A 22,979-nucleotide genomic window follows, 5' to 3' on the forward strand; every position below is an offset into this window, starting at 1 on the left:
GGCTGATCAAAATCTGCAACCAGCTTTTGCAGCTGGAGCTCAGCCTTCTCTTCCATCTGGTTAGCAAACTCACCATGCACTGCAAATGATGTTAACACAAATCACATCACCGAGAGACAACAACACTTTGCTCATAGCCCTTTGCAAACCATGAATGCACAAAACCTCACAACTTCACAATCAGCGGGCGGTCAGATCTATATTACTAGTCCCGGTTTGCAGAGGGGGAAACTGGCACAGTGAGTCCAAAGGTCAATGTTTTCTAAAGCGGCCATCGACTCGGGTCACCTCCAGTTTTGGGACACCTTGGTGCCTGATTTTCAGAAGCATGAAGCGCCTATAAGTGCAGCAGAAGCCAATGGGGGCTGTAAGTGGTCAGCAACTCTGCAAATCAGGCCTGCTTACCGTGCCCCGGGGAACTTAGCAACCTTGAATCAGTGGACATGCTTGAAAATCTGGTCTAAGTGCTCAGGCTCTGGACCAACTCCCACTGAAGTCTGTAGAAAGATTTCTTTTCATGTCAGTGGTCACTGAATTGGGTCCTTCACAATCCAGGCTGGATAGGGTGATAAGGAGGATGGAGAGGATAGGCCAGGAGAGGGAGATAGAGAAAATTCCCTCTCACTGGGAATTTTACCTCTGGTTTCTCCACAGATTGGCCCCACAGCCTTTGTTCCTTGGGGAAATTGTTTGGGAACGACTCTGATGAAATCAGCCTAGCTACAAGACATTCCCCTCCTCCCTGATAGGCTAAGCCAGCATCCCAAATACTGCTCCCCAAAGGAAGGTGGTGCTCAGGTTTTAATCCCTTACTTGCTATCTCGCAGCAGGGCGGGAGAGGAAAAGTTTGACTTTAAAGTTTAATTCTGCCCAAATCCTGGTTTTCCCATGACAGGTGAAATGCACCCCAGGGCAGAGGGCCCGCATGGGGCTAGACCGGCAAATGAATTCGGGGACAGATAGTCAAGGGCTCAGCACCTGCAACTGGGACATGGTTTTCCAATGAGCTCATTCAGGCACCTAAGGGATGAAATACCACCTGCAAGCTGAGGAAAGACACCGATCAGCAAAGGGAGCCAGGCTCCAGCTGTCTGAGGCCAGCTCCCCATTCCTGTGTGACATGAGTTTGGTGGGGCTCAGCCCAATTCCCAGCAGCCAGGCATTCACCTCACCCAAACACCACAACCAGCAGTGACTCAGGCCACCTGGTCAGCAGCCTCAGCGGAGAAGGCAAGGCCCTACTGAGACTAAATTCCCCCATCAGGTCCTCCACAGCTGAGTCTCATTGACAGGGTAGGATGGGGGGAAGCTGGCCACGGGCCGAAGCAGAGCAAGAGGGAAGAGAGGAAGCCCCCATAAAAGAACCAGAAGTCCTAAAGATGACTCCAGCCCTCAGCACGAAAGCCTCACCGAACCATGAGGGCGTTCGTCTCCAGCCCAGGTCCGTCATGAGTAAGCGGAGCGGGGAGGGAATACTACAAAGTTTATGGTAACGCTGGTTCTGGGGGTAACCATGGTAGGGAGGGATGGGACGGAATAAAAAGCGTGCGAGCAGTTAGGGAGCTCCCACTGGGGTCAGGTATTTACGGCTGGGGGGGCGATTGTAAGGGCCAATGGAGGGAGAGTTTAGGGGAACTGGTGGCGCTCGTACAGTGTGGCACAGACGGGTATGCTAGGCCCAATTGTGCTTTCAGTGACACCGGTATAAGCCTCCAAGCGAAGAGGGGCTCTGGTCTACATGCGATGCCCATGAAGTCAAGAGTTACTTCAGGCTCACGCTGGCCCAGGATTTGCATTGAGAAGGATTCTGAGACGAAGCTGATGAGACACGGTTTGGCAGCTAAGGGAGTGCTGGGGGGCGAGTGAGCACACGTCGGCTCATGATGATTAGTTATTATTGGTACCGTGGGCGGGGGTGCGCCCAGGGAGCAGGGCCCCACTGTGCTAGGTGCTGTACAAACACAGTTCCAAAGGATGTTTACTTTTGATGGCTCCAGCATAAAACGAGAGAAGGAGCCAAGATAGTGTAACACTGAGGCTTTATTCATTCCCACCAGATGTACTGGCCTCTCTTATCAAGCACTTCCTGCGAGTAGAGTTCCCAGATATTACCCTCTCTATACCGTCATCCTCTGACACCCCCTCTTGGGAAGCCGTCTAACGCAACACTCTCAGATGCACTGGTATTTAATGTTTTCCATGAATGCCTCAGGAAGCTGTTGACTAGGCTGGAATAAAACGTTATCAGGCCGTCTTATGTTCGATCAGTGCTGGAGTGGTGTCAGTGCTGCAAGGAGCTCATCGCTCCTGTGATAGCAGCCCCTTATTCGGCTCTCTGAGACGAATAACAGCCCTTGTCAAACAGCAACTTTGAGCAAGTTTGTCTGGGCCTCAGTTTCTCAAGGGGGACCTGAGGCTAATTGTACCTTTCCTCTCTCCCACTCTTTGCTGCCCCATCTACTGAGATTGTCAGCTCTCTAGGGGAGGCGTTGTCTATTGTGCATATATATGTGCAGCATCTAGTGCAATGGGGGCCCTGAGCCCCACGTACACAACACAAATAATAATAGAGTCCATACAAACAAACTCACACAGCCCTGATCTTGATTGGGGCCTGTAGGCGCTCTCATAACATACCCTGTGGTCTGGGACGGCGCTCTTTGGCAGAAGGGATACAATAATACAAATTAATAAATTTCCATTTATTTGGGTCCCTTTGGAATCCACATACACCAATCTAAGATGGCCCCCCCAAATTTTTTTTTTATTTGAATTGATCAGACCTGACTTTGATAGAAATTTTTTTTTGAAGTTGGAATGAAAGCCACTTGTATGGCTTTGTCACCCAAACTTTGCAGCTTTGGGGTAAGGCATAGAGGCAGAAAGTGAAACTGACTAGGCTAGTTCCACTCTCCCAGCTGGAAACATTCGCAGTGGTACAGAGTAATTGAGATTATTTTTTTTAAATTTATCTGAATTTTTTCATGCTTTCAGGTTATTTTAAATCTGAATTGTTTATTTCGGTACGATGTGCTGCACAGAACACGTAGAAAGTTCTAGCATGCCCAGCCCCAAGTGTTCAAAAATCAGGAGTCAGGCGCCAACAATTATGAGATTGGCTTAAAAATCATGTTTTTTTTAAAATGAATAAACATGGATTCTTTGTCTTGCCTTTAGGCAGAACTCGGGTAATGTTTTCTGGATTTTCTCCACAACCATGAGGGCTAGAAATTTTTTTTTTAAACAGAAGTTGACAGTCTCACCAAATCACTTGCCTCCAGGAGCTGGGGCTTTAAGAAAAACACCAAATATCACAAGTCTCACGATAAAATGATGGGAGTTGACAATACTGCCATTCTTGCCCCAATGAACCTATAATCTAAGGCCCTGATCCTGAAAACACTTGAGCAGGTACACAACTTTGCATCTGTTTAAGAGTGTGCGTGATGGGGGGGCCTGAATTCTTTTTAGCTTCTTTTAAGGAAGGAAGCCAAACAGAGTCACTCCTCATCCTAAAGTGCAGGATCTAGGGCTGGCAGTAATGCATCCCTGCCCCATGTGGGGTCAGAAATCTCTTCATTGCCTGAACAGACCAAGGAGGCACTACTGATTTCTTTTTTCAGAGTAGCAGCCGTGTTAGTCTGTATTTGCAAAAAGAAAAGGAGGACTTGTGGCACCTTAGAGACTAACACATTTATTTGAGCATAAGCTTTCGTGAGCTACAGCTCACTTCATCGGATGCATTCAGTGAAAAATACAGTGGGGAGATTTATATACATAAAGAACATGAAACAATGGGTGTTACCATACACACTGTGTACCATACACACAGAGTGATCACTTAAGGTGAGCTATTACCAGCAGGAGAGCAGGGGCGGGGGCAGGGAACCTTTTGTAGTGATAATCAAGGTGGGCCATTTCCAGCAGTTGACAAGAACGTCTGAGGAACAGTGGGGGGTGGGGAAAAACATGGGGAAATAGTTTTACTTTGTGCAATGACCAATCCACTCCCAGTCTCTATTCAAGCCTAAATTAATTGTATCCAGTTTGCAAATTAATTCCAATCCAGCAGTCTCTCCTTGGAGTCTGTTTTTGAAGTTTTTTTGTTGAAGTATTGCCACTTTTAGGTCTGTAATCAAGTGACCAGAGAGATTGAAGTGTTCTCCAACTGGTTTTTGAATAATGACAGGTTTCATAGTAGCAGCCGTGTTAGTCTGTATTCGCAAAAAGAAAAGGAGGACTTGTGGCACCTTAGAGACTAACAAATTTATTAGAGCATAAGCTTTCGTGAGCTACAGCTCACTTCATCAGATGCATTTGGTGGAAAAAACAGAGGGGAGATTTATATACACACACAGAGAACATGAAACAATGGGTTTATCATACACACTGTAAGGAGAGTGATCACTTAAGATGAGCCATCACCAGCAGCGGGGGGGGGGGGGGGAGGAGGAAAACCTTTCATGGTGACAAGCAAGGTAGGCTAATTCCAGCTGTTAACAAGAATATCTGAGGAACAGTGGGGGGTGGGGTGGAGTGGGGGGGAGAAATAACATGGGGAAATAGTTTTACTTTGTGTAATGACTCATCCATTCCCAGTCTTTATTCAAGCCTAAGTTAATTGTATCCAGTTTGCAAATTAATTCCAATTCAGCAGTCTCTTGTTGGAGTCTGTTTTTGAAGCCCCCAACTAAAACCTCTCCAACGCATCATCAAGGATCTACAACCTATCCTGAAGGACGACCCATCACTATCACAGATCTTGGGAGACAGGCCAGTCCTTGCTTACAGACAGACCCCCAATCTGAAGCAAATACTCACCAGCAACCACACACCACACAACAGAACCACTAACCCAGGAACCTATCCTTGCAACAAAGCCCGTTGCCAACTCTGTCCACATATCTATTCAGGGGATACCATCATAGGGCCTAATCACATCAGCCACACTATCAGAGGCTCATTCACTTGCGCGTCTACCAATGTGATATATGCCATCATGTGCCAGCAATGCCCCTCTGCCATGTACATTGGCCAAACTGGACAGTCTCTACGTAAAAGAATGAATGGACACAAATCAGACGTCAAGAATTATAACATTCAAAAACCAGTTGGAGAACACTTCAATCTCTCTGGTCACTTGATTACAGCCCTAAGAGTGGCTATCCTTCAACAAAAAAGCTTCAAAAACAGACTCCAATGAGAGACTGCTGAATTGGAATTAATTTGCAAACTGGATACAATTAACTTAGGCTTGAATAGAGACTGGGAATGGATGAGTCATTACACAAAGTAAAACTATTTCCCCATGTTATTTCTCCCCCCCCACTCCACCCCACCCCCCACTGTTCCTCAGATATTCTTGTTAACAGCTGGAATTAGCCTACCTTGCTTGTCACCATGAAAGGTTTTCCTCCTTCCCCCCCGCTGCTGGTGATGGCTCATCTTAAGTGATCACTCTCCTTACAGTGTGTATGATAAACCCATTGTTTCATGTTCTCTGTGTGTGTATATAAATCTCCCCTCTGTTTTTTCCACCAAATGCATCCGATGAAGTGAGCTGTAGCTCACGAAAGCTTATGCTCTAATAAATTTGTTAGTCTCTAAGGTGCCACAAGTACTCCTTTTCTTTTTGGTTTTTGAATGTTATAATTCTTGACATATGATTTATGTCCATTTATTCTTTTACGTAGAGACTGTCCAGTTTGACCAATGTACATGGCAGAGGGGCATTGCTGGCACATGATGACATATATCACATTGGTAGATGTGCAGGTGAATGAGCCTCTGATGGTCTGGCTGTTGTGATAGGCCCTATGATGGTGATATTTCTTGGCCATGGAGACAAGTCCTCCCCCAGGCCCCGTCCTAGATGCTGGTCTCCAGCAGAGGGAAGCAGCTACCTTTTTCTGGCTCTAGGCAGGTGGATAGTTTGGTTTCTGCCAATATCTGGGCCAGGTGCCTTCTGTTTGGCCATAGTTAGTTTCTAACTGTTAGATTAGCCCACTGCTACCTTCTGGTTTTTGTTTGTTTGTTTGCATCTTTCTCTGAAGCATCTGGCACTGGCTACTGTTGGAGAAAGGATCCTGGACTAGATGGACCTTGGTTCTGATCCCACTTGGCAGTTCCTGTGTTCCCTTTGCTTTATAGGTTCCTGGTGAGCTGAGTAGTTGGAGAAGTTATTTCTTTAGCAGAGCAGGGTCCCAATGGGAAGAGCACATTGTCTTTCAGCCATTAACAGTTAAGGTCTGTGACACTGTGGCAAGGCATCATTTCCAGCCAGTGCAAAGATATCGCAGCCGATCCATCCACCAGGTCTCCTCCCTTTTCTCTCTCAGAAGGAGGGTACGTTAGCCCTGACCTGCTCACTGAGTCTAACCTTTGAGAGGCTGGAAATGCCTCCTGTTGGTGGGAAGGAAAGATGGAGACGAAATATAAAGGCCTACTTCCAGATGTCCCCATTCAAACAAACTTCCATTGACACTCATGGGAGTTTGCTTGATTAAAGCTCCAGGCTTTGGCCCTTTGAGTTCAGTGGGAATTGCTGGCAGTCATAGCCTAGAAATCTGGCCAGAGCACCACAATGGGAGATGCTGAGCACTGAGCTAATTTGGTCAACCTGGCTCAGAGAGCAGGTCCTGCTGGGCTCTTGTGAATCTGGAAAACGTGGTCTGTGGATTTCCAGGAGAGCTGTGGGCGTTCAGCCCCACTGAGGAGTCAGCCTGCAGGCTTGGCTTTGACCTTTTCTTTTAATTTATTTTATTTTGCAATGCTTTTTTTTAAAAAAAAAAATTTCCGTGTCAGTATAGAGCTGGCTCAAAGGGCCTGCAATCTAGAGCTAAGTGGTTATATTGCAGCAAATAATTGATTCAACATATATTTGGTGATTTTAATGAAATAATAATAAAGACCTCACTCTAATCTAGCACTTTTCATCTGTCGTTCTCAAAGAGTGTGACAAGGGAGGGCACAGCAGCATTATCCCTATTTTACAGGTGGGGAAACTGAGGCATGGAGAGGGATGTGACTTGCCCAAGATCACCCAGCAGGCCAGTGGTAGAGGTGATAGAACTCAAATCTCCTAAGTGCTCTATCCACCAGGCCGCCAACAGCTGGGAGACTGCTAGGCTCTATGTTATTGAGATTAAAATAATAAGGAAGCCTATCCAAGGGCTTTAGGCACCTAACGTCATTAATTATTTGGTAAACACAATACATTTAATCTCACCACCATTAAAATCAGTTCCACAGGCACTCGAGCAATCAACCACTTGTCTCCTTCACTGTTTCTAAAAGGGGACTAGAGTGGCCCCCCTTTAAAGCAGGCAGGTCTCTCAATGCAGGAGCTCAGGAGCATGGCCTGTCGTTGATTAAGGGGGCTGGGAACCCTTCTCTGCACTCGAGGGTTGGGGGATGTGGAACGCGGTCAAGAGCACATAGGATCATGGGGAACATAACCAAGTTTTGGTTTAGCAGGAATCTTGGTGAGATGGGGTTACAAAGTGTGTGTGTGTGTGAGATGGGGTTACAGAGTGTGTGTGTGTGTGTGTGAGAGAGAGAGAGAGAGAGATGGGGTTACAGTGTGTGTGTGTGTGAGAGAGAGAGAGATGGGGTTACAGAATATGTGTGTCTGTGTGTGTGAGATGGGGTTACAGTGTGTGTGTGTGTGTGTGAGAGAGATGGGGTTACTGTGTGTGTGTGTGTGAGAGAGAGAGGGAGTAACAGAGTGTGTGTGTGTGTGAGAAGGTGTTAGTGTGTGTGTGTGTTTGTGAGAGAGAGTGAGAGTGATGGAGTTACAGAGTGTGTGTGTGAGATGGGGTTACATCGTTTGTGGGGATGGGTGTGTGCGCGCACAATAACCAATTCTTCTTAGGAGTTCCAAACTACCATCTCCACATGATGTTTTAGCCTGATCCTTTTCTTTTCCAGCACAGCCGTGACTTCACTGGACTTCATACTTAACACAAGCCCCGCCGACGGCTTTCCTAGCTTGCCTTTCTACTTTGCGACGCTCCTTCGGTTTCCTTGGCCAGCGAAGTTGCCTGTGAAGAAAACATGATCATCTTGTGCCCAGGAGGGTTCTGTGGCATGACCCCCAAGGCCGGGGCCACTGTAGCTGCGGTCTACATGATCCTAGTGACCAACATGTACCTGATCTTTGAGGTTGGCCACTTTGAACGAGCAATGACTGACATGGCGCAAATCACGCCCTTTAACATGACCAAGCTGGGGAAGATGCTACCATATTGCTACTATACAGCCATCACGCTGGCCGTCATGACTTACCCGGTGTGTGTCTTCCTCATCTACTCAGTCCACAAGCGGCACTACAAGGGGTTGTTTGCCTATGTCGCATGGATCACCTTCTATGACCTGGCTAACTGCTTCGTCGTGGCCCTGTCTTATCAGGTCTCCAAAGAAGCCTGGTTTTCCCTCAGCCCCCTTGAGTGGTTTGGGTTGGCCACCAGGATCCCCATGGATTGCTTCTGGCTCTCCTTCGTTGTCACATATGCCCTGATGATTATTGAAAGCAAAGGGAAAGGAAGGCTGTCACTCAGGCTGAGGCAGATCTCTAAGAACGTGTCAGAACCACCCAAGTTTAGGTTCAGCTCCACTGCTAGAAAAGGCGTGTGAGGGGAGGTTTCGGAGCACTATGTTGGGCTCCATGTTCACATATTTCCCACTGATGGAGATGAGAGATCATTACCTGTATAATCTCCTTCCTCTGTTGTGTAATTCAGTGTTTCTCTTGCTGGTGCTGCATTTTCCAGGCTGTGAGTTCAAGTCCTGAATAAACCCCCCAAAGCCCATCATTTATATTTGTGTTTTTGGTTTTTCCCAGGCTTTTATTTTGCAACAGGGAGCCACAGGGTATGGGAACTGGGAGTCGGCAGACCTGGGTCTATCCACAGCTCTGCTACCGCCTCACCAAATGACCTTGAGCAAGTCATGTCATCTCCCCCACCTCAGTTTCTCATCTGTAAAAGGGAGAGAAAGATATTGACGTATAGTATATATGTAAGGCACTTGAAGCTGGAGGGATGAAAAGCCTGACATAATGCCAGATTTTGAAAGGTATTTAGGCATTGCAGGGGTCAGCGTTGCAACACCTAACTGATTTAGGAGCCTAGCTCTCATTTTAAAAAGGGATTTAGGCTCTTGGGACAGTTGTAAGTTATGATCAGGGTATTGTAAGAGCCCTGTAGCAGATGCTGCTGAGAGGATGCATTCAAGCAGACCACGCACTGCTGACTTTTTGGACTATACGCTCACCTGGGCTGACTCCCTATCTGATGGAAGAGGCTGTTGCTGCTTTTTCCTGCTACGCCCCCCCTACCCTGGACTTTCTGCCAGTAGGGGCCTCCACCGGGATCAGCAGCACAGATCTTTGGCATCCAGCCTAACCAAATCGTTGCATGGTTCCCAGGTAAGAGTAAACAAATACAGCACCACGCTACTGTCGTAACTATTGCAGCTCCTCTATATAGGACATAGGCTGCCACAAAGCTATTTACGTCACATCCCAGGAAGCACTGGCTTTTGAGCAGCACCTTCTGTGGGACAGTGTAGGAACTGGAGCTTAGCAGTGCAGTTGCACATTATGGGCAATAGCCAGGCAGAGTGAGGTTAGCGAGCACAGGTGCAAGCCCAGACTGCAGGTGCACCTTGCTTTGCGGAATAGCCTCTCTAATAAAACACAGGAACCTCCGGACCTGCCAAAGCGGAGAGTAGTGCCAATAGGTTTTGTTGCATCTTTATTGCCCATCAGGGCTTTCAACACTGCGTTGGGCACGTCCCCCACCTAGCTGCCAAGATTTTGGAACAACTGAAGAAGAGACCAGCTTCCAGAAAATCCAAGCCAGTGCATGCCGGAGCAGGACTTTGGAATTTTTGCCTGGCGCTGGCAGAGGCTCCAGCTAGCCACCTGAGCTCAAGCCCATTCTATCCACGGGTTCTGAGATTGTGTGGCTAACGCTAGCCTCCACCGGTACCAAGATGTCCACCCTGCTATTTTCTAGGGTGTTCCCAGCTGCAGTGTAAACATACCCAGTTAGGTGCCATTAACTTCCCAGGGCTTGAGCACACATTTAAATGTTTTCCTGCACCAGAATCTTAGATGGATTTAACTCCCAGCCTCAGTGAGAGTTATGCCTACCTGACAAAGGGCCTAATTAGGCTCTTTGCGCTCCTTGGTACTCTGCGCCATTTGGATGTCATGTCTCCCTGACAGCATTTCCCTCCTACTGAGCTGGCCTGGCCGGGCAATAGACATAAGCTGTAGCATAATGACTATCATTGCATCGGTCCCTGCAGGGCTTGACACTCTGATCTGACTTGGCCTTTCTGTGGTGAGGTTTCTAAGAAGTGGAATAGCAGTTGAGCAGTGTGTTTACGGGAAGGAGGGAGAGCCCCCACTCAGCGGGTAACAGTTTGCTGTGATACTGTAACTGTGCCTGGCTAAATTTCACTCGCTGCAAGAGACTCATTTGCTGCCCTAAACATGTGAGATGGACTTTCTCAAAATAAGGAGCTATAAAGTTTGTTTTGGTCTAGCACAAGAGCCTGCAGATAAACGAAAACCACAGAGTTCAGTAGCCCCCAGCCTTTGAAGATGTGGAGCTGAGCTACAAAAAAAAAAAAAAAAAATTCACTAACGCCTTTCCTCAAAGGGACCTGCAAGGGCTGTACAGAGGGCTCTTTACAGATGGGGAAACTGAGGCATGGAGCAGAAAATGACTTGGCCCGGGGGACACAGCAAGGAAGTTGCGGTGCAGGAATAGAACTCCTATATCCTGCTGCTCATGCTAGTAGTCCAGCCCCATACCTAGAAGTCTCTAGGCAACTCCAGTGCTTACTTGGTGGCAGGCACCTTGCTGGAGGTTAACAGTGCCGAGAGGGTAAAACATTTACCCAGGAGGCTACAACCAACAGGGTTTTAAAAAGAAGTGCACTGTGCAAACAATGCTTGCAGTCACTGCTCCATCTCTTAACATTACACAGCCCCACACTTGAACCAACAGCATAGGTTTAAGACAACGCCATGAATATTACAGCCATGTGGAGCATGTTGTTCCATTCAACCTGCAGACACCCTGACACGTAACAGTTAAAAAAATAGCTCCTGCCTCCACCAGGGTAAAGCAGAGTTTTAAAGGTTGCTGCTAGACTCAGTGCTGCACAAGTTACTGTTCACACCAAGAGGCAGTCGCCTGCACCATGCGGGCGCTGTAGTTTAACAAGGGGAAGCCCAGCTTTTTTGTGCTGAAGAGTGTGAAAAACAACCACATTCTCCTAGTCTGGACGTGGCTCTGGGCCAGCCCCAGCCTGGCTGAAGATGGTGATAGTACGTAACAAATCAGATGCCTCCGGAGCCTGCCACACAGGATCTGTTACTGAAACCCCATGTGCCCTGACATGGATGGTCAGCATTCAGTGTGCCACGTGCACGTGGGTAACATACTGCATCATGAATGCAGCACTGACATTTACCTGCTTTATTCACACACGACTAGGCATGAATGGAAACGGTATGTACATACTTTGTGCCTCAGCCACATACCTCTGATCTCACAGTTCAGTGAAGAAGGCTGCCAGAGATGGCCAGAACCAGGACACTTGGCATGGAGAGTGCACCAGTTCAGATCCAACACTAATAGCTGACGCCTTTAATGGGCTGAACCAAAATGCTGCATCTGAGTGACACGGCTTTGAGGACAAGCTTTGTGGTTTGGGCTGCTTTCTCTAGCTGTAGCTTACTCATCTCCTGCTCTGAGAGCTGTGCGCTTTGGTGGTGCTCTCGGCGTTCGGATCACGTTATGAAGGGTCCCAAGTTTCGACAGCACCGCTTCTCTACACTGTGAAACTGACAGTTTTACTCCACCCGAAAGAGAAGAGGTCTCAGGTTAAGTCAAGTGATTCATTTTTATTTAAAACCGCATGTATAAAAAAAATAGGATTTCTGAATTCCCCTGTACAATATTAACTATTAACAAAAGCAGCAGACTACACACTGATTACATATACAGGCTTGACAGTGTTGGAGTCCAGGGTACCTTCCCCGACAGCTCGGCAAAACCAGTGCTATATACACATGCGCACACAACGTCCCCCAGCCCAGACAAATACCCGTGGAAATGCCTTTAAAACAACTGAACACACGCGTGGAAGAGGAACACCGGCAGCCAGAACTATCTACAGACAGCTGGGAAGCAGTCAGCCACTCCACACAGTGGTGAGACGTTAACAGAGCATTCTAAGAAGGGAGTGCAGTCGGGTGGGGGGGGCCCCCCCAACTGGAAACCAGATCAGCAGCTATGGAAGCCAGGCATGGGCTCTGAACCCACATGAATCATAAATAAATAAATAAATTATCCTACAGGTTCGGACATTTTCCTTAAAAACAAAAAAAAAATAACCCAACCCCCTGAAAATAAGTTAAAAACAAACAAAAAAAAAATAAAAACGTTACCATTATAAACTACAATCCTCTGTACACCAAGCTTCGCTCCTGTATAATTCTGTACACATTTACAGCTCTATTGGGTTGCATTGTTTGTGCATCTGCGAGGACGCCCCAGCTTTCGAGACTCAAAGCAAAGAGCTGAGGAAGAAAAATTCCTGCTAGACAGCATACCTCTAGAAACAACTAGCCAGGGTGCATTGGTTTTACCCGTGGCTGCTTCTGACCTGTTCCTTAAGGAGGGGAATATAAAATAAACCCAGGTGAATCTTGGAGAAGCAGAGGTGTAGGAAGATTCAAGTATTTCCCCCAACACAGCCCAGATCGCAACTGAAGGCACTCAGAACATGGTGACACAGTGAATAAGACAGGTATTCAAATCAGTACCTTCCCACCCCCTCCACAGCCAGTTTCCCCAAGCGAAACTTTCTTGCTAATTCTCTGGTCCTTGCTCAGTTCATATTCCAGGACTCAGCAGGTCAGGGACACTCATGGATGTGCCCATAAGACATCAAAAAAGTCTACTGGCAAGACATCAAGTAAGGCAGGACCTAACGAGTTCAAGACCAGTCCACCTGGGATGGATGTTAACCTCCAGCCTCTCAGAAGATTCTCCAGTTAGCTGAGCTCTGGAATGAGATATGAATGTTCCCATGTAACAGGCAGACAGTCACTGGTGAGAGTGTTCTCTTTTACACCCAATGGATGAGAGGAGCTGCTATTTGCCAGACTCCTGAATTAGACTGTGCAGGTGGATCTCTGCCGTTTTCTGTGGCAAGAGGACATCTTGCATCCAAGAATGATTTAGAAGGTCTTCAAAGGATGGCCTCTCGGAGGGCCTCAAGGCCAGACACCATTTAATGAGGTGCTGGCACTCTGGGGAGAGAAAACAAGCAGTCAGTGAGAATCTGCTGCTGAGTTATGTCTGTGAAGCCTACAAGCCTCCTTGTTTTACCATCTGCAAGTCTGCTTTGGGATCTGCCTTTCTTGCTTCACAGGACAGATTACCATGGCTGTGGCTAGGTGTGGTTTCTGAGTTACACCCCCCACCCTAATACGTGGGTGAACCAGTTCCCATCTTTGGAAAGAGACTCCGAAAATACACAAGGGAGCAAATTGGCAATGAAAGGCTGTGAATAGCCCATCTTCCCCTGCCATTCACACCCAGGCTAATAGCAAAAATCAGCTTTCCCTTCCCCAGTGAGATGATTAAACCAGAGAGCTACTTGGTTCAATATCTTTTGTCATTTCCACTTTCTGTAAGATTGCTTCAGCAGCCAGCTGCAGTAGCCACATTAAAGACCCCAGCAAGCGGAAGGAGAGTCAAGTGCTGAAGTGAACTACAACAGTGAGCTCTGAAGCAGCTGTCTAAGGCAGAGAACACAGCGGGGTCCCCCGCACTTTGCTGGGATTCAATAGCATTAAACATCTCATTGAGTTTAAGACAAGAAGGGACCATTAGATCACAGAATCATGCCTTGCATGTCTCACTGGTTGTATGAAGTGATGGTAATGCACCTCTATGGCATCATATTATCACTTTGTCAGTCTGGCATTCAGGCTAAGCAGTTGTTTGCCCAACTCTAACACAACAAAGGAGAGTGCTCACCTGGAGAGACCCTCTGTCGGAAGTAGACCTGGCCCTTAATAATCTCCTCATCATGTTCAAAGGGGATATCCCCGCAGACCATGTCATACAGCAGGACCCCCAGAGACCAGACTGCTGCTGACCTGCCATGATATCGGTGACAGCGGATCCATTCCGGGGGGCTGTACACTCTGGTTCCTGTACAGAAGATTAGAGGATCATGGTTAGCAGAAATATTTCATCTTGTACCTTAAGCAGAGCAACCAGTTATTAATTCTTTTTTTCAGGTGTTATCAGGGTGGTTTTAAGAGACCAAGTCAGGTACTTCAGCCCCAAATTTAGGTTGCAATATCTTAATATTGTTTAACTATCAGCCCAGTCTGCGTGGGATTTAAGCCCCCAGCAGTTTTAGCAATTGCAGAGTTGCACTAGGGCAGACTACAAATGAAGCAGAACCAAATGGAGTGCAAACAAACATGTTTTCCAGCTGCAATACAAGCCACAATAAACAGGTTTCTTAAGGCCACTGTTATCCTGACTTTCTCTCTGTCGATGTAACCATTTCTCACTGAGGTAAAGAGAGGCAGCTTGCAGATGCTTCAGTCCATGGTGACCCAGTGTAGACAGAGCATTTGGGGCGGGGCTGAGGCCTTGTCTACTGCACTACAAGGAGCCTAGACAACCTTATAGTCCTTTCTTCATAAATGGGTTTCCTTGCTGAACCCAAAGAAGGGCGGATACCTTGAAGAGTTTATTCTTTTTTTGGCATTGACTACAGTTGAGTCAGCCAGGTATAAAGCAGCCTACTCCAAAGCTGTGGACAGAGGTTCGTTGTACAACATCAAGGGTGTGGTTTTAGTTAGTACAATTGTGCATGTGACAATTATGCTTGGAACTCAGATTCCACCCTGCTTTTGGCCTCAGCAGATGCTTATGCCCTTTGCCTTTGTTGTATTTGATCTCTTCCCTTCTGGCAGGAAGAGGAGACTGAGGTCAGAGCTCCTAGTCTGGTTCCTGGCCACGTGACTGTTGTTTACAAACTTTGGGTTGTAAAAAGAGACCCGATGCCCCACCAGGGGGCACCACTAGCTTGGGAAATTCTGCGGAAGAGAAGGTGGCTGGGAGGGGCAAACCCATCCCTTGTCATCAACCGTTAAATTAAAAACAAAAAATGCAGCATAGCCCAAGCCATCCGGCAAGGCAGAAGCAAAACAAACCCTCAACAACAAACAGTGATTTTTTTTTTTTAAAGTCAACGGCCCTACCCTGAATATGCCTTTCAAGTGAGTCAGAAAAAAGCCTGCCACCAGCAGCACAAGGCAGCTCTGTTTATTTGTCCCCCACGCAGATCCCTGCACCCCTGCTCCAAGGTCAAACACTCCTCCCTGGGTCTATAGCTCCCCCCTGCCCAAAGATGTAATTCAGGTGCCTTAGGGCAGCAGAGGAAAGGGAGCCAGCTGTAAGCAGATCTCCTGCAGATCCTATTTCACAACATTCATCCCGTGACAAAAAACAACTTTCCAATGAAATGAATAATTTAGCGAGATGGTGGAGACAGCAGCTTCTCCTCTTGATCCCCTCCCCAAATTGATGTCCATCCATCCTCACAGAAAGAAACTGTACAAGAGCCCTTCTCTTTATCCTTGGGGGGGGGGGGAAACATCCCCTCCCCTGCATTCTAGCTGCTAGATTAGGTTAGGATCCAGCATCTGAGCAGCCATGGCTGCAGACAGGTTTAACTCAATCTTTCCCCATCTATGGAGGTGAGGCAGATCTTGTTTGCACCACCCCCCCGGAGGGTGGAATACCAGCCAGATCCCTGCTGAAATGCTACAGATGTGATGGACCTAGAGAAAAGCAAGCCACTGGAACCAGAGCCCAACTTTCTCCTCTCATTGCTCACTGGGACTCCAGAGATTGATTCTTGTGAGTTCACGCCCGGTTTCTGCCTTGTGCCCCCCACCACTCCCTGCATGACATGGGCAGCTACCACCAGTGCCTGTGATTAACACCCAACAAAAGGGCAAACACATTTGTGAAATGCTTTTTGGCTACAAGGCAGGGAGGAAAACCCCAAAGGTATCAAAGCTGCAACAGTATATTTAGCAAGTGACAATGGCAGGGGGAGGAGGAAACAAAACATTCCTTGGCTGGGAAGTTACTGAACATTTACAGGCAGGGAACAACCCATTTCAAAGAGGAATTTCCCTGGCTTCCCTCCCTACGCAGATAAAATAGAAGGGGATGGAAATAGACACTCACCATCAAAATCAGTGTACACTGTGTCCTTGAGTAATGCCCCAGACCCAAAATCTATCAGTTTCAGTTCCCCGCTGTTCAGATCAATCAGGATGTTCTCGTCCTTGATATCCCGGTGCAATACCCCACAGCTATGACAGTGCCGAACCGCCTCCAGAACCTGGCGGAAAAAGCTGCGGGCAAGCTCCTCAGGGAGAGCACCCCGTTCTGTGATGAAGTCAAACAGGTCCTGCACGGGATCCGGCCGCTCCAAAACCAAGATGAAGCTGTCCGGTCTCTCAAACCAGTCCAAGAGCCGAATGACCCCCCGAAAGCCTGAGCCCACTTTCTTCAGGAGCAGGATCTCCATGGGCACTCTGCTCCCGCCAGGCTGCACAGGGAGAGAGAAAGGAGAGCTCCATCAGAGGCAGGCAAATCGACCCACAAAGTCAAGAGCTACCTATGACACCGGCTGCAACCTTCACTACAGAGCCATGACCACGCAATGCAGAGCCACAGCAGCTATTCCTGCCCAAGACACTTACCAGCTCTCCCCAGTCAGAAATCCGGTCCCGAGCCACGTGCTTGATGGCTACCTAGAACACAAACAGAACCACACAGACAATCAGAGTCAGGTCAGGCAACCCCAGAAAGAGGAGAGGCAAACAAGGGACCAGCGAAAGGGATGCAAGATGGTGGTTATGCCAGGGCAAAGCAAAGGAGATGCAAGGGGGTAAGGGACAGGTCTCTCACCAAAGGTGGAGCTCTATAGAGCAGCACACATGGGGAGCTGGCTGCAGGGGTGGGGGGGTCCCTGTCCAGGCTCTACTCACCGGGGCGCCGTCCGACAGGCGGGTGCCCGAATAGACAGACCCAAAGCCACCACTGCCCAGCAGCGGGCCCACCTGGTACAGCTTCTCCAGGGGCTCCTTGTCCTTCCCTGCAGGCAGAGAGACACAGACACCAGGATCAGACCCAGCCGTTGTCCTCAAAAGACCGGGCCAGCCCTCCAAACCGGACCGGACCCGCATCCCTCCTCGGAACGACCCCGAGCTGGACCAGACCCGCATCCCTCCCCAGACCAAACTGGATCGGACCCCGCTCCCGCCTCAGACCGCACCCCGCCAACCCAGACCAGACCCCCCTCCTCCCCCGAACCGGATCAGACCCCCTTGCGGCCCGAACCGGATCAGACTCCTCTATGAGCCTCCCCCTCTCGAGCCGAGCCCCCCCATGCCCAGCAGGACAGGGCTCCTCCCGCACCGAACCCGGACCGCTCTGGGGCGCCCCACTCCGGAGCCAGCCCCGGCTGTGGATCCGATCCGATCCGATCCGAACCGGGCCTCACCTGGCTGTAGCTTGGCCGGGTGCAGCTCCCCGCCGGACCCCGAGCACAGGTGGGCCAGCGAGTTGATCTTGGAGAGCAGCATCCCCGCCCCGTCCCCTTGCTCCAGGGCCGGCACCGGGACCGGGACCGGGACCGCCCGAACCGAACCGGGCGCCAGTGGCTCGGCTCGCAGCCCCGCCGGGTCGGAACCAAGGGGCGGGGGGGGGATCCGTGCTGGTGCGGGAGGGGCGGAGGCCGGAGGGGAAGAAGGGGGGGGGGGGCGCGACTGGGAGCAGAGCCGACGAGGCTGCGCCGCTCGCTGCCGGGCTCCCGTGTGGCGCCGGCTCCCCTCGCTCCAGCCGCCAGTAGTAAGGGGCGGGAGGGAGCCGGGGCAGGGGCGGGGCCGGGGACAGCCTGGGGGCGGGGCTTCTGCGCGGGGGCCCTCCACGCCCACAAAGCCGCTAGCGGCCAATCAGGCGCGGGGCCCGTCCTCCCCTCCCCCCTCCCCCCTCCGACTAGGACGAGGAGACTAAAGACGTGGCGGGAAGGAAAAGGCGCCAAGAGGGGGGAGGGGAGAATAAAGGAGCGGGGCGGGGGGAGAGACTGAGGGGCGGGGGGGGGGGGAAGCCTGAGGAAAAGTGAGGGAAGCCAGCAGGTGGATGGGGCAGGGGCAGGTGGAAAGCTTGGGAGGGGCAAATGAGAGGGGGGAGGGACAGAAGGTGGGAAAGGGGGGAGGGCTGTAAATACACAGCAGAAAATACAAGCCAAAATAAACTAACCCCCCCCCCCCCGCTGGGCTCCCTGGGATCAGTGTGGTTACAAGCAAGAGGGCGGGGGTGGCACCCTGCCACCCTCTGTTTGGTCTGTAAGCTCTTCAGGGCAGGGACCTCCAGTCGGTTCCTGTACAGCGCCTAGCACAATGGGGCCCTCCCATGACCCATCCATAAAACACATCGTAATCCAGCCACACCCACGCAGTCACCTCTGGGGTGGAGGGGTGGCGCGTTGGCGGGAAAGAGAAAGGAGGAGATTTCTGGCAATGCCCCTATTCCTACCAGTTGGGCCAGGGGCTCTTTAATGTCCACCTTGACCAGAAAAACGCCGGCATTTTCAGATCTCCCCTGATGTAGATTGTCAACTAACTCGGTGGGGTCTGGTTCTGCCCTCACACCCGTTTGACGCTGGCACGGTTCCATCGATGTCAATGGAGTTACTCTCTTGATTTACACTGGCGCAAATGAGCTCAGACTCATGCCCTTTATCTTGCGTATATGTAAAAATAGGACACATAGACGGTAAACAACATGGCACCCAGTCCCTTTGACTGCTTTAAGGCAGTGTATAACACCTCACACTCTTGCAAGTAAAGATTTTTGCAGCATGTTCCAATAAATGTGCTTTTTAAAAAATATCACTCCTTCACTTAAATTGTCCATCTCAGGCAGCTCTGAAGGACAGCTGTGTTGTGTGCTGTTATGTGAACATTGAGCTAGAGAAATACAAATACAACCTTTAAATACGGTCAATTCAAATTTGGCCCCATCATTTTTATTTTGGATAAACAAGCTGTTATAAAACCTAAAGCCAACAGAAATCTCTTCACAATATTTGTATTTTAAACAAATTCTGGCAGGAGTAGCTATATTTAAAACAAACAAACAAACACTTCCCAGCAATGCTTGCAAGCCAAAGGTTGCAACAACCCGAAAGTGAAACTGACTATAAACACAAGTGAAACTGACTAAATTCCATGGTGTGAGATAAGTGCAAAAAAGGTGAACAAAGCAAAAATGGTAGAAAATAAATAGGATGTTAAACATGTTTTCTTGCCTTACGCTTTGTGTAGTTACTGATAACTGTGCACGGTGGGTATAAAAACACTATTAAACCAGAATTCTCTATTCATCTACTGTATGCTCATTGTGTATGGGTGTAAATGATGGCATAAGCAAGTCAGTGGAGATGCGGGCTCTTTGCATTAAGTTATTGTCCACACTTTCAGTTCTTCTATTCTTCTAAACTTATAAAGAGACGGCTAAGGGGAGATATGATAGAGGTCTATAAAATCATGGCTGGTGTAGAGAAAGTAGGTAAAGAAGTGTTGTTTATTACTTCTCATAACACGAGAACTAGGGTTCACCAAATGAAATTAATAGGCAGCAGGTTTAAAACAAAAGGAAGTATTTCTTCACACAACGCACAGTCAACCTGTGGAACTCCTTGCCAGAAGATATTGTGAAGGCCAAGACCATACCAGGGTTCAAAAAAGAACTCAATAAATTCATGGAGGACAGGTCCATCAATGGCTATTAGCCAGGATGGGCAGGAATGGTGTCCCTAGGCTCTGTTTGCCAGAAGCTGGAAATGAGCAACAGGGGATGGATCACTTGATGATTCCCTGTTCTGTTCATTTCCTCTGGTGCACCTGGCACTGGCCACTGTCGGAAGACAAGATACTGGACTAGATGGACCTTTGGTCTGACCCAGTAGGGCTGTTCTTATACAATATAACTATTTCAGAGTAGTAGCACCCAAAGCATTATGGTCCAGATTTTGACCCACAATTCTGGCTCCTCTGTATAGGGTCGCCAGTTGTGGTTGGACGAATTCCTGGAGGTTTCATCACATGACATAATCTTTAATTTTTGGAGACTCCAGGACAATCCTGGAGGCCTGGCAACCCTAGGTCTGTCTTGCTCTGAAACAGCTAGGAAGCCATCTTAACAACCTATCTGGTAATTTCTCTTTTGCAGAGAGAATCTTTGGATTGGATGGGCCAGTCTAGTGGCCCTGTGCCTGCCTGCCCTTTCCCCTTGAACCCTAGTACCAGAGATGTGGATAGGGGAAAAAAGTATAGCTAAAACAGCTGTGGCTTAAGGGATGGGGGATCAGGGTTGCCTAACAAAGTACTGAGCTAGCTTCAAGAGACCAAGGTTCAATTCTTGACTCTCCCACTTGCCTGTTGAGTGACTTTGGGCAAATCATATCCCCTCTCTGTGTCTCAGTTTCCCAGCTGTAAAACAGGGATAATGATACAAACGTCCTGGTTTGAGATTGCTGGTGAATCTATGAAAGCACCCTCTGTTCCAGCTATTCTTAGCATTAGAATGGCCCTAGTAGGGCTAGTAAGCAGCCAGGTGTAAGTTAGGTTTGAGCATCTCTCAAAGGGCAGGACTTCATAACAGAATTTCCTTTTGGTTGAAATGTCTCATTTTTCTCAGTCGCGTGGTGAATTTCACGAGGGGGAATTCTGTTTGGCTGATTTGAAACCATAGCCATTTCACACAGTGCATTTAACTTGATATCCTCTTCTTCTTCTTCAGTATCCTCTTACCGTTGTCTCTCTCTCTCATTTTTTTTAACAAAAACGATGATGATACAACCTTGTGGTTGAAGTTTTTACATAAAATACTCAAGAAATTCCAAAATGCTACAGCTGCCCCATCGACCATAGTTTGGCCACTGTATACAGAGCTCAAAAACACTACATAAATGCAAGGCGTTCAAGTTACATTTGTTCTGCAGAACCACCGTTTAGAATTTCCCCATTTCCAGATGAAGGAAAGCAGAATGGAGAGGATCTTGATAGAAGAGTCACTGTAAAATTGAAAGGTGTTAGAGACAGAGATGGTAGCCCCATAAAAAGAATAGATTGAAACAATGGCACGTGGTAGATAGAAATGAGAACAGAGCTTTGAGCATCTGCACAGAGGAATAATCCACTGTCAGCAGAGCAACCACCAGGGATACAGAGAGGTAGGAGGAGTGATACCATGTGACGAAGAAGCCAGCAACATCAGTGTTTTCTTCAAAGCTTTCCAAGAGGAGAGTGTCAAACAGTGCAGTGGCTGCAGGACAGAGTCTGGTACGGCTAGAGCCTCCTGGTACAGAGAGGAAGGATGGGTCAGTAGTTAGGGCACTAGCCTTGCACTTAGGTCAAGTTGCTGCTTTCCGGTAGACTTCCTCTGTGACCTTAAGCAAGTCACGTACATCTAGATCTTCAATGGGAGTTAGGTGCCTATATACCTTTGAGGAGCTAGGCCTCGCTTCCCCATCTGTAAAGTAGGAATCGTTGCATTTCCCTACCTCACCAGGCTGTTGTGAAGATAAATACTTCCGTGATTAGAAGGCACTCAGCCACTGCAGCAACGGGGGAGCGGGGGCATACAATTACCATAGACAGACTATGCCAGTGAAGTTAAAAGATGAGTCCCTGGTTTTGTCTTGCAGCACTGAAGGACTATTTGGTAATAGGATGGGATTCATGAAAGGATTTAGGTGCCTAAACCCCAGATTTAGGTGCCTAAGTCTCAGTATTGGCTCCACTGAGATTCACAAAACTCTCTCTGAACCCTAGGTGTCTAAACTCTCTTGGTACCTAAGTTTTTCAGGATAAAAGTTCCCCAGGTAAATGCTAAAATAGTCACTGGGGGAGGTGGGGAAGAGCAAGAGAAAAAACTCTGTAGCCCTGCAGTTCGGGCATCCCATGGGAGACCCTGGGTCCAGTTCCCCTGCTCCAATTACTTGTTTATTATTTAGCCACAGAGGAACACCTTCGACAGAAGACAGGTTTCAGAGTAGCAGCCGTGTTAGTCTGTATTCGCAAAAAGAAAAGGAGTACTTGTGGCACCTTAGAGACTAACAAATTTATTAGAGCATAAGCTTTCGTGAGCTACAGCTCACTTCAAGAGACTCAGAGAGCCACCCCACCAGAATATCCCATAGCTCAGTGATTAGATGGGAGACTCCTGTTCAAATCCTTTAGCAGAGAGGGGAGAATAGAACCTGGATTGCTCACATCCCAGGTGGATGCTGTAACCACTGTGCTAAAAATTAGAAGGTGCGCACTGCCTTTTGTGGCCATTTTCCTTAGGCAAGTCCCTGGCTAGTGTGCTGGCTTTTGTGCATTGCATTCTAAGGCACCTCTCTCTCCCCATTCATTGTACAGGGAATCTAGACACTGAACTCGGCTATGTGGATTGCAGCATTCCTGGATTTTCTAGGCCCCATGATGCTCGGTGTTGCAATGCACAAGTCCCTTCATAGATCCCACCCATAGTGCCTGTCAATGCTGGCACCATCAATACAAGCCAGACCCCTTTTGCCGCCTTGAAGAAGTCAGCTTTGATTGGCTTTGGGTATTATTGTAATTACGTCATTGCTTCCTGATCCACACAGAGACTTTTCCCTTTTCTAGTAAAAGTGGAGATTCCAGCTGGGAGTTCTTGATCAACAGCCTCTTTCCACAGAAGTTGCTGGCTGAGATGTTTTGCTGAGTTCCAGAGATAAGATAAATAATTTACTGGATGTAGGGCTCTGATTACTCACTCTATTAGCATTTAGAGCAAAGAGCTTCAGCCACTGGG

General features: G+C 48.4%; 2 protein-coding genes across 2 annotated transcripts; one reads left to right on the forward strand and one right to left on the reverse strand.

Annotated features, from left to right (window-relative positions):
- The first annotated feature begins 7,960 nt into the window (after positions 1–7,960).
- Positions 7,961–8,634, forward strand: TMEM217 (transmembrane protein 217). Its single transcript, XM_038379640.2, has one exon. It carries the CDS (start codon positions 8,056–8,058, stop codon positions 8,632–8,634), a length of 579 nt encoding a protein of 192 aa, XP_038235568.1. The 5' UTR covers positions 7,961–8,055.
- A 3,274-nt stretch (positions 8,635–11,908) lies between these two features.
- On the reverse strand, positions 11,909–17,975 carry PIM1 (Pim-1 proto-oncogene, serine/threonine kinase). The gene is made up of 6 exons (XM_038379641.2): positions 17,635–17,975; positions 17,120–17,226; positions 16,832–16,882; positions 16,311–16,677; positions 14,070–14,246; positions 11,909–13,336 (listed from the first exon to the last, which is right to left on the reverse strand). Exons 1-6 carry the CDS (start codon positions 17,714–17,716, stop codon positions 13,179–13,181), a joined length of 942 nt encoding a protein of 313 aa, XP_038235569.1. The 5' UTR covers positions 17,717–17,975; the 3' UTR covers positions 11,909–13,178.
- Positions 17,976–22,979: the final 5,004 nt, after the last annotated feature.

The sequence above is a fragment of the Dermochelys coriacea genome, chromosome 21 (assembly GCF_009764565.3).
Source record: "Dermochelys coriacea isolate rDerCor1 chromosome 21, rDerCor1.pri.v4, whole genome shotgun sequence".
NCBI lineage: Eukaryota > Metazoa > Chordata > Testudines > Dermochelyidae > Dermochelys > Dermochelys coriacea.

Coding starts and splice junctions, on each gene's coding strand:
- PIM1 (XM_038379641.2), bottom strand. CDS start 17,716: ATGCTGCTCTCCAAGATCAACTCGCTGGCCCACCTGTGCTCGGGGTCC. Junction 14,247..16,310: donor AGTGTACACTGATTTTGATG/GTGAGTGTCTAT, acceptor TCTTCTGTACAG/GAACCAGAGTGTACAGCCCC. Junction 13,337..14,069: donor CCGACAGAGGGTCTCTCCAG/GTGAGCACTCTC, acceptor TTCTCTCCCCAG/AGTGCCAGCACCTCATTAAA.
- TMEM217 (XM_038379640.2), top strand. CDS start 8,056: ATGATCATCTTGTGCCCAGGAGGGTTCTGTGGCATGACCCCCAAGGCC.